The sequence below is a fragment of the Coloeus monedula genome (genome assembly GCF_965178545.1).
Source record: "Coloeus monedula genome assembly, chromosome: 29".
In the NCBI taxonomy this organism is placed as follows: Eukaryota; Metazoa; Chordata; class Aves; order Passeriformes; family Corvidae; genus Coloeus; species Coloeus monedula.
The window spans coordinates 1,196,638-1,207,592 of NC_138809.1; the positions used below are offsets into that span (position 1 = coordinate 1,196,638).

At 65.9% G+C, this 10,955-nt stretch overlaps 2 protein-coding genes across 2 annotated transcripts; both read left to right on the plus strand.

The window, feature by feature from the left end:
* Positions 1-2,748: 2,748 nt before the first annotated feature.
* On the plus strand, positions 2,749-5,898 carry TAGLN2 (transgelin 2). Its single transcript, XM_082298528.1, has 5 exons — positions 2,749-2,871; positions 4,764-4,972; positions 5,044-5,218; positions 5,300-5,402; positions 5,481-5,898. Exons 2-5 carry the CDS (start codon positions 4,781-4,783, stop codon positions 5,620-5,622), a joined length of 612 nt encoding a protein of 203 aa, XP_082154654.1. The 5' UTR covers positions 2,749-2,871; positions 4,764-4,780; the 3' UTR covers positions 5,623-5,898.
* A 712-nt stretch (positions 5,899-6,610) lies between these two features.
* Positions 6,611-10,585, plus strand: CFAP45 (cilia and flagella associated protein 45; the record flags this gene model as incomplete). The annotated part of the gene is made up of 11 exons (XM_082298764.1): positions 6,611-6,721; positions 6,954-7,081; positions 7,411-7,552; positions 7,910-8,083; positions 8,232-8,410; positions 8,544-8,673; positions 8,896-9,042; positions 9,235-9,348; positions 9,566-9,759; positions 9,912-10,136; positions 10,298-10,585. 11 exons carry the CDS (start codon positions 6,611-6,613, stop codon positions 10,374-10,376), a joined length of 1,623 nt encoding a protein of 540 aa, XP_082154890.1. The 3' UTR covers positions 10,377-10,585.
* Positions 10,586-10,955: the final 370 nt, after the last annotated feature.

A 10,955-nucleotide genomic window follows, 5' to 3' on the forward strand; every position in this document is an offset into this window, starting at 1 on the left:
CCTCCTGTGTCCCCCTGCCACGCCCATCCCATGTTCCCCTGTGTCCCCATTACTTCCTCCTGTGGCCCCTTGCCGTTCCCACTTCATGTCCCCCCGTAATCCCCCATGTCCCGCTGCCACGCCCACCCGGTTCCCCTGTATTCCCATCACGTTCCCCACCACGTCCACCCATGTCCCCGTATCACGTCCCCCTGCCACACCCACCCCATGTCACCCACATCTCCCATTATGTCCCTTTGTCACGTCCGCCCCGTCCCTTGGTGTCCCCCATCATGTCCCCCTGTGTCCCCCCTACCACTCCCACTTCATGCCCACCCCATGTCCCCATCACATCCTCCTGCCATGCCCACCCCATATCCCCCCATCGGGTCCCCTTTGTTCCTCTGCCACACCCACTCCTGTGCCCCCATGTCCCCCCATCGTGTCCCCCTGTGAATTCCCCCCGCCTGTCACCCACTGTCTCCTGGCCCTGCCCCACATCACACCATGCCCCCTGCTCTGCCCTTGTGTCCCTCATCCTGCCCTATATCCCTGTCTGAGTTTGTCCCCAAGGTCCCCTCCCTGCTGTGTCTGCTGTATCAGCCCCCCCCGTGTCCTTTGGGGGTCCTGCCTGGGACCCCCACATTGTCCCCACCTGTGTCCCCCCACAACAGTGCCCTGTGACACCCCCTCACCTCCATATGGTCGCAAACCTTGTCCCCCTGACTCCTGCCCTGTGCTACCCCTGGGGGTCCTGTCCCCAGATCACCTCCTGTGTCCCCTGGCTGAGTCCTTCCAGGATCCTGCCCCAGCGTCGCTGTTCCTGTCACCCGGGTCCCTTGGGACCTTCCCCCTCCTGCTCCCCCCCTCTGTGGCTCCTGTCCCCTGTGTCACCTCTGAATCTCCTGCGTTGTCACCCCAGGTCCTGCCACTGTGCCACCCCCCTCTTGGCACCCCAAACCCTGTCCCTGTTCCTGCACCTCTCTGTCACCCCCTGACCTTGTTCCCCCCATGTCACCCCTGTCCCACTGGTCAGCCCAACGTGCCACTCCCTGCCCTGGTCCCCTCCTCCATGTGTTCCCCACCCATGTCACCAAAGCCACAGGAAACACCACCCAAAATCCCCAGGGGACACCCACAACCCTTGAAGGGTTAAAGTGACAACACACACCCCACCCTGTGGCACCCATAGGTGCGGGAGGGGTTCAGGGAGGGTAAGGGGACACTTCTGGGCTGGTCCGCAGCAGGATGGTGCCATCACATCTGAGCTCTTGGTGGCACCACAGCCGAGCTCCGGTGGCACCTCGGCTGGGCTGGGGCCGGCGGGTGCCAATTTGGGTGCTGAGGGGTGGGTGGGGTGACGGGGACACTGCAGCAGTGGCCCTGCCACCGGTTCTGGAGGCGGCCGGTGGCCTTGAGCCGAGGTTTTGTTTGTTGTTTTGGTCGTGCTTCCCATGGAGACGGGACTTGTGCAAACGCCATCAACTCTCCCGGCGCCACCAGGGACACTGCGGGTGCTGGGGAGGCCACGTCCTCCCCCCGACCCTGAGCTGTCCCCCTGCCACCAGAGTCAGGCCCTGGTTGTCCCCATCATCGTCACAACAGGGCCCTGGCACCCACCACGTGCCAATGTGGGCATTCTATCCCCTGGGCATTGTCCCCATCACAGCCTGGTGCCTTACTGCCACCATGCCAGGTTTTGTCACCACAACCACTGTACCCACCAAAATCCTCAGGGGGGTTATGGCCAGCCTGTTCCCATCATGGTCACTCTGTCCCTGCTACTGCAGCCACACTGTCCCTACCAAAGCCACTCTGTCCCCATGTGGCTCCTGTGTCCCCCTGCTACCATGGCCCCCCTGTCCCCACGGCCCCCCTGTCCCCACTGCAGCCATTCATGCCCCACCCCAACCATCCCACCACAGCCATGCTCTCCCCACACAGCCCCGTGTCTGCCTGTCACCATGGCCACTGTGACCCCACAACAGCCACCCCATCCTCACCTCAGCCACCACAGCCACCCTGTGTGACACTGTCACCACAGTCACCCTGTGCTTGCCTCAGCCACCACAGCCACCCTGTCCCCACACAGTCCCCGTGTCCCCCTGCCACCACAGTCACTGTCCTTTCCACAATCCCTGCCACTATGGTCAGCCTGTCCCCACTACAGCCACTCCATCCTTACCTTGGCCACCAGAGCCACCCTGTCCCCATGCAGCCCCTGTGCCCCCCTGCCACCACAGCTGCCTTGTCCTCACACAGCTGCTGTCCCTCTGCCATCACAGCCCCCCTGTACCCACCACAGCCACACTGTCCCTCCCACAACCCCTGTATCCCCCCTGTGGCCACCCTGTCCCCACCGTGGCCATTCTGTCCCCACCATGACTACCCTGTCCCCAGCACGGCCACCACAGCCAGTCTGTCCCCACACAGCCACTGTATCCCGCTGCCACCATGGACACCCTGTCCCCACCATAACTGCTGTGTCCCCACCATGACCACCTCATCTTCACCTCAGCCACGCTGTCCCCACACAATCCCTTTGTCCACTTGCTACCATGGCTACCCTGTCTTCATCTTGAGCACCACAGCTACTCTGTCCCCACCATGACCGCCTTGTCCCCACCACAGCCACTCTGTCCCCACGCAAGCCCCCATGTTCCCCTGCCCCCCCCGTGTCCTCCTCCCGGGGCGGGGCTGCCCCGGGGCGCGGTTGCGGCTCGGTCCCAGCCCTGGCCGCGGCCCCGGCGGATCCCGCCCTGGGGGCGGGCGGTGCCGGGCGGTCCCGGGCGGTCCCGGGCCGCCCCCGGCCGCGGTGACATCAGCCGTGAAAAGGGCGCGGGCGGCGGCATCCGGCACTGCCGCCCCGGGAGCGCGGGACCGGCGCCGCAGGTAGGGAGGGGCTGGCACCGGGCACCGGGCGCAGGTGGGCACGTGATGAACCGGGATGGCACCGGGCACCGGGAGCGACACGGGCACCGGGACGGAGATGTGGACCGGGACAGCGACAGGGGCGGAGATGGGGACCGGCTCGGGACCGGTCACTCAGCCCCCGGGGCACGCTCGGTGTCCCCCGGGGTGTCCCCCCGCCTGCCCTGGTAGCGGTTGCGGCCGGACCGCGCCCGCGGAGCCGCCGGGACACGCGGCCGCGCCCGGGAAACGGGACCGGGGTGCGGCTTCCGGCCCCGCCGCGGAGGGAGCCCCGGGGCGCGCCCGCAGGGCTGGCTCCGGTCCCCTCCCCGCCGGCCCCGGGGTGGCCGTGTCCCCGCCGGGTCCCCTTCCCGCTGGGTCCGGGGAGCTCTGGGAACCCCAGGGTGGTCGTGCCCTGGGCATAGCCCCTCCCTGCTGTTCCCGGGGTGTGTCGCGAGTCCCCAGGGTGGCCCTGTGCTGGCTGAGGTCCCCTGCCTGATGGCACTGGGGGGTCTCGGGGGTCTCCAGGGTGGCTCGGTCCCAGCGCGGCTGGGTACAGCCCCCTCCCTGCCAGCCGTAGGAGAGAGCTCAGGGGTGCTCGGGCTGTCTCTGGGAACCCCCGGGTGGCTGCCCCGGAACTGGGACCCCCGCTGCCCCCACGATAGCCGGAGGGTCCCTAGGCCCGGCCGGGCTGGGCGCAGTCCCCTCCCGCGGGGTCCGGAGGTCGCCGGGGCAGCAGGGCTGGGTCCGGGTGTGTCACCCTCCCGGCTGGGCAAGCCCCGGCTGGGTCGGGAAATGATCCCAGTTCCAGCTGCTCTTTGTTTCCTAAGCGTTGGCCCCCGGCCGGGCGCTCCCCACGCCACTCCTCGAAGGGTCCTCGTGCCCCAGGCCTCGCCCCGGAGACCGCCACTGTGCCCAAGGCTTTGGATCTGGGGGGCACCCGGGCGGGGTTGTTTCTCCTCCTGTCCCTAAGAGTGGCTGTTCCTGGTGACAGGACCCCTGAGCCTGAAGCCAGGTGTGTGACAGGGGTAAGCTCTGCCCCGAGCTGAGCCTGGCACTCCCGGCTGTGGGCTGGGCAGACCCCGGGCAGCAGCTGCCACATGATCCCAGCTGGGATAGGGACACGGGGGCAGGCAGGGCCACCAGCACATGCTCCGGGTTCTGAGTGCCCCCAAATGCCAGGGGCACAGGACGAAGCATGGGGGAGATGCACCAGTGGGCAGCCCCATGTGCCCACCACGACACTGGTGGGCAGAGGGGACACAGAGACTCCGGGAGCTTGGGACACCCCAGCTGTATGGGCAGGGCTGCTCTGCGCACAACCACGTTGGCACAACCTCCATTATCTTCAGCATGTGTGGCACCGCTCCAGTGGCACCTTGGCGCAGGCAGAACCTGGCCAGGGGTGAGGTCCGGCTGCCCCTCCGGGGTGGGGACACTGCCGCCATCGGCCCTGGCCCCCGCGCTCCTACGCCAGTCCCGGATCTGGCTCCAGGCCCGAGCAAACGGGCGAGCTCTGCAAACAAGCTCCGACCGGCCCCCGGTGCCTGCCAAGTCCGTGCACGGCGGCGGGGCCAAGCCGCAGGATGGAGATGCTCGGAGCGGAGTCCGGTCGGACACAGGGGAGTTGCAGCGCTGCCCACCCTGCCTGGGGAACAGTTACCCCTTGGGTGGGCATAGACCCGGTGCCCGCTCCCGGCCAGCTGGGCAGGAAGAGGGCAGAGCCTGGGCAGCGCCTGGCACGGGTGATAAGGCTCTGCACCGGACATCCAGGCAGGATGGGGCTCTGCCACACCGAGGTCATGGGGCCCACTCTGTCCCATTTTGGGTGCCCCAGTGGCACCAGAGCCACTGACAGGGTCCTGTCTCTGCAGACCCCCCTGCTGTCAGCATGGCAAACCGGGGCCCGTCGTATGGGCTGAGCCGGGAGGTGCAGCAGAAGATTGACCGGCAGTATGACCCCGAGCTGGAGCAGGTGCTGGTGCGCTGGATCCTGGCACAGTGTGGTGGCGACGGCGGCAGTGCAGTGGCACAGCCAGCACCTGGCAGGGACGGCTTCCAGCAGTGGCTGAAGGATGGCACAGTGAGTACCCCTGGGGCCAGCTGGGATAGGGGTTACCGCGCCGCACATCTGACCCCTGTCCCTGTGTGCAGGTGCTGTGCCGGCTCATCAACAGCCTCCACCCGCGGGGACAAGCGCCTGTGGCGAAAATCCAGGCATCGGCCATGGCCTTCAAGCAGATGGAGCAGATCTCGCAGTTCCTGCAGGCGGCCGAGCGCTACGGCATCGCGGCCACCGACATCTTCCAGACTGTGGATCTCTGGGAAGGTGAGTGACCTGGTGGCTGTGGGTGGGGACACAACAGGGACAGGGACTGGGACAAAGCTGAGCCTGCTTTGGGTCTTCCAGGGAAGAACATGGCGTGTGTGCAGAGGACCCTGATGAACCTGGGCAGCCTGGCTGTGGCCAAGGGCGATGGGCTCTTCGTGGGAGACCCCAACTGGTTCCCCAAGTAGGTGGGGGGTGCTGGAGGGGGAGGAGGCTGGGCTGTGGGGTGCTGTGGGGATGCTGACACCCCCTGTGCCCGCAGGAAGTCACAGGAGAACCGGCGTGTCTTCTCCGAGGACAAGCTGAAGGAGGGGCAGAGCGTCATCGGGCTGCAGATGGGCACCAACCGGGGCGCCTCGCAGGCCGGCATGACGGGCTACGGGATGCCCCGCCAGATCCTCTGAGTCCTCCCGGGCCCCCCAGGCCTCTGCCTGCCAGGGGCCCCCCCCAGACTGCCTTAATCCCTGCCGTGGACCAGCCGGGTGCCCCCCGGCCCGGGCAGATGCCCCCCCGCCAGTTTTGTCAGGACCAAAGTCATTTTTTATTATTATTATTTGGCTGGGTGGGGGCGGCGCTGCTGCGCCCACCCCCCCTTCCCGCAGTGCCTTTGGGGGCTGCTGCAGGGCCCCCCCAGTGTGTTGGGGACCAATCCCTGTGCCCAATAAATGGCTCCTCTTCTTTCCAGGCCTGGATGGTCGTGATTTGGGGTTGGGGGAGGGCGGGGGGGCTCCTGCCGGGGTGCAAGGGGGGATCCTGGGGTGGATGGGCGGGACTTCGGTCTGGGGTCGCAGGGACCCCACGGCCTCGGCGGCAACAGCCACGTGGAGGGGCGGGGCCACAGCCCAGGGGCGTGGCTTGGGGCGTGGCCAGGAGCGACCGGGCAGGGCAAGCGCAAAGTGGGCTGAGAGGGGCGGGGCAATGAGAGGGGCGGGGTTAAGAGTCAGAGGGGTGTGGCTTGAAAGGGCGGGGCAATGAGGGGGGCAGGGCTGGGAGGGGAGGGCTGGGGGCGTCACTGGTGACTCTCCGACGACCCCCAGGGAGGGGGGGGTCGCGTGTGTCGTGTTCATGTAGGGGCACTTTAAAGAGGTCTGTGCAAGGGGGACACCACAGGGGACAAGGGGGAACACACCGGGTGACGCAGCTCCGCCAAGCCCCGCCTCTTTTAGCCTAAGCCCCGCCCCTCGCCCCTGAGGCACCACCCCCAATTCACCACCCCGCCCCGGCCCCTTCCAGGACGCCCTGCGAGCTGTTGGGGGCGTTGCCACGGCAACAGTCAGTCCGTCCGTCCGTCCCCTCCCCCCCATCCCGACAGGGCGTTCAGACGCTGTCACAGTCGGTAACGCCACTTTGGGACGGACGGCTCCAGGACGACAGGACAGCACCGACAGCGCGATGGCAGCCGCGACTGCCGGCACAGGATCCTGGTCCCTCCGTGCCGGCGGCTCCTCCCGGCGGTCCCTCCTCGCCCGCCGTCTGCAGCTTTCCCCGCCGGGATTCCAGTCCGTCCGTCCCAATGTCTCCCCCCTGGGCTCCCGGGCTCCCCAGCTCCCCCACACCCCGCAGAATGTTCATCTCCTCCCTCTGACCCCCGGTCCCTCTGTCCCCTCCGGGCGTGTCCGCCCGACAGCGCCGCGGCCGATCCCGGCAGAGTTCCCAGAGCTCCCACCGGGATCAGTCGGTGTCCGGGGAACGCCGGGTGGGGACTTCGGGTCCCTCAGACTTTTCTTTTCTGCAGGTCACGGGCTCCAGCAACCCCATCGTGATCTCTCAGGATGTGCCAAAACATCCTCGAGACCTGCCCTCCCTCAAGCCCAAGCTCAAGACCATCCGAATCATCACCAAGGACCTAATCCGGGAGCTCATGTAAGGATTTGATCAAGCCCTGAGAGGTTCTTGGCGCCCGGTGGGTGTCACTGCACCATCCCTAAATCTCGGGCGAGCGGGACTGGCAGTGTGCCCTAGCCACCCCCGGGGATCCTGCCCCCCTGCATCCCAGCCTGGTGCCACTTGCACCGCACTTTCCCTTCCTGCCTCCCCCCACACCGGGACAGCCGGGTCCCCACAGATTCCCCAGCGCTTCCCGCATTGCTCTGGGCTGATTTGGTGGCCGAGTGGGCAGCTCAGGCAGCTCAGGGAACACAGGGAGCTGTTGGGGTCTCCGTGCCACTGACCGCTCTCCCTGTGCCCCCCAGCATTCCCCAGGAAAAGCCCCAACCATGTCTCATCATTGGGAAAAAGGAATATGAGAAGATCAAGGAATCAGCTCGATCCCCAACAGAGGAGGAGCGTTGGGACAGGCTGAAGACCCTGAAAGTCAGACAGGACGCTGCTTTCGTAGGCATCTCCCCTCCTGCTCTCCCTTTTCCTGCTCCCCGGCTGACCTCGAGGGGTGGTGGCTTCACCAAGGAGATCCCCCCTCTGTCCCTCATGTTTTGGGGCACAGGGGAAGCTGCAGGGCTCGGGACACCATTGAGAGCTGGGCAGCATCCCGGGAATTGTCCCCAGCGCTCCCAGCCTTTCAAGGGCACGGGGTGTCTGCCCAGAAGTGTGGGAAGGGGTGCCCATGGCTGTGCCAGGGTCCCAGGAGCTCGTCGTGTCCCCACTCTGTGCCGGGAATGTGGCACCTGAAGTGTGGCCCCAGGAGCCCTTGGGAAGGTGCCCAGGACTGGGCAGTGCTCCCTGTGTCCACAGGAAGCCCTGAAAAAGGCCCGGAGTGAGGAGCTGAGAAAGGCAGAACTGCAGAACGAGAGGGAGGATCTGAGTGACCTGGAGGAGGAGAAGGAGCAGTGGGAAAGGCAGAAGCTGCTGCAGCGGGCGACGAGGATGAGGCTGGAGCAGGAGGAAGAGATGCGGGAACTGACCTCGGTAGGGCCAGCGCTCCCCGCTGTCACCGGGCACTGCCTGAGCCTCCCCTGCTCCTCGCGCTCCCGGGCTCCTGTTCTGCTTGCCTTGCCCTCCCTGCTCCCTGTGTCCCAGGGCGGCTCAGAGCCACAGACACCTCTTGTCCCCACAGCTCTTCCTCAATTCCAAGTGCAACATGATCAGGGACAAGCAAATCCTGGAGAAGTGGATGATCCGCAAGGAACTGGCGGAGGAGGAGAAGCGCCTGGACAAGATGATGGAAATGGAGTGGGAGAAGGGCGTGGCGGTCCAGGAGGAGCTGGAGCGTCAGAGGAAGCAGGAGATGATGAGGTGGGCAGAAGCTGCCTCTTCCCCATGGAGGCATCCGGCCCATTCCCACCACACCAGCCCTGTCCATGCCAGCATTCCCACCATGGGGAGCAGGACGCAGCCAGAGGGAACCCTTCCGCTCTCATGTTCCCAGAGCCAGGCAGGACCTTGTGAAGCAGATGGAGCAGAACGCAGAGAAGCGGGCGCTGAGAGATGAGGAGAAATACCAGGAGGGCCAGAAGCTGCTGGAGTGCCTGGAGCAGATGAAGAAGGAGGATCAGAAGGTGGGAGCAGGGAATGGGGTGCAGGGAGGTTTCCACCTGGCTGGAAAGGGATTGGCAGTGCTGGGTCAGCCACGCTCGGGGAGTGGGGACAGCAGCCAGCAGGATCAGAGCTCTGGTCCCTTGGGGACGTTGTGGCATTCCCGAGAGGGGACCCAAAGCCTCCCTGCTCTGAGTGAGGGGGAGGAGGGAGCAGTGGCTTCCAACGCTGCGTGGTGTTTCCAGGCCTGGGAGCAGAAACAGGAGCGACATAGGCAAATCCATGCCGAAATTCAGTATTTCAACACGGAGAGCCAGCGGCTGAAGGATGAGCAGCGGGAGCGGGAGAGGCTGGAGGATGAGCGGGTGCTGGAGCAGCAGCGGCAGAAAGCTGTAAGAGCAGTGGGTGGGGGGCTCCTGGTGGGCTGGGCAGGGGCTGTGGGAGCCGCACTGGGGCTCTGTCCCACCCCGGGGCTCTGTCCCCCACCCTGGGGCTCTGTCCCACACCTTGGGAATCTCTCCCACCCCGGGGCTCTGCCCCACACCCTGGGGCTCTGTCCCACTCTGGGGCTCTGTCCCCCCCAGGAGCGCGAGGCCGCCTTGGAGGCGGAGCAGGAACAACTGCGCCTGGAGAAGGAGAAGGAGCTGGCCCGGCTCAGGGCCGCGCAGGAGCGGGCCCGGGACTGGCAGGCAGAGCGGGTGAGTGGCCCGGGCACAGGGGACACGCTCTCCTGCCACCGTCCCTGTCCCCAGCCCGGGAAAGGGGCAGCGCCCCTGCATGTCCAGAGGGGTCTGCAGGACCAGCCCCTGGAGCCAGGGCATGTCCTGGAGCGGTGCCAGCAGAGCCAAAGCCACGGCCAAGGGCTTCCACAGCTGCCCCCAGAGGGAAGCCCAGCACTGTCCCCTATGTGGGCAGGATGCTCTGATGGCCAAGAGGAACCAAGAAGCCGCAGACCGGGAATGGCGGCGGCAGGAGCTGGAGAATGCACGGAAGAAGGTGGAGCTGGAGCAGCAGCTGAGGCGGGACCGGCTGGAGCAGGTGGCCCAGAAGGAGCAGTACCTGGCCATGCAGGTGGAGCAGGACCGCCAGGAGTTCCAGAGGGTGCTCAGGTGAGGCACACGGGGCCGAGGGATGGCTGAGGTGGTGGCCAGGGGGCTCCTAGTGCCAGCTGGTGGCTCTGGGGACTCCAGTGCCCGCCCAGGTGCTGTGCCAGGTGTGGGGGTTGTGGCGGGGTCCCTGAGCCAGCCCGGCTCTCCCGCAGGGCCCATCAGGAGCAGCTGGAGCGGGAGAAGCTGCAGCGGGAACAGAGGGAGCTCCAGCAGCGCGCCCATGCCGAAGATCTGCGGCGGCAGATCCAGGAGCTCCGGCAGCAGCGGGAGCAGGAGCGGGCGGCCTTCATTGAGGAGGGCCGGCAGCAGGAGCAGGAGGTCCGGCAGCGCAACCGGCGCCTCGCCCAGCTCGGGCAGCAGAAGCTGCAGGAGTTCAGGTCAGGGGCTGCCCGTGCTGCTTCCCTGGGCTCCCCGAGTCCTTCCTGGTGTCCCAGCCTGGGCCACCTCCCAGCTCCCTCTGCATCCTCAGCAAATGGCACCTGCTGCGGGGCCACGGTCCCAGAGCCATCGGGAGCCTGATGGATTCTTTCCTCTGCAGAGCCACTGGAATGCCCGACAAGTACTGTGCCCAGGTGGAGCGCAAAGCCCAGAGACGAGCCAACGCAGCCCTCTCCTAGGCCTAGCCCCAACAGGGACCAGCTGGGATTCCCCACAGATTTGAGGCTCAGTTTCCTTTGTCCTGGGTTATGAGGTGGGCTGTAACCAAACCATGTATTCTACTCCCATTGACATTGTTCTGATGAACTGTTAATGGTCACTCCCAGCTGCCCAGCGCACACTCGACCCGTCAGGCTGCAAGCTGGGTGTCAGGTAAGGGACAGAGGCAAAGCCAGTGTTCCTTTGTCTTCCCAAACTGACTTGGCTGTGATAACCACACCCAGCCTAAGCAGTCACCTCTGCCTGTGGGCCATCGTGGCTCTAGGGTCCCAGTGGGCAGCCTGTGGACACCCAGGTCATCAAGGACTCCCCAAAATATCCTATGAGTCATAGGAATACATAATTCCATTGTGGAATTCCTCACCCCGGGGGAGGTATTGAACATTCCTACCTGAATCTGACCATATATCTGAGCACTTTGGGGACTTGGGACACCACCACTGCTCAATGGACCCAGAGGAGGACCAGACCTTCCCCAGGACCACTGTTTTCGACAAGGCTGCTGCCATCATTTCAACAGGACTGTGCCCACCACCCTG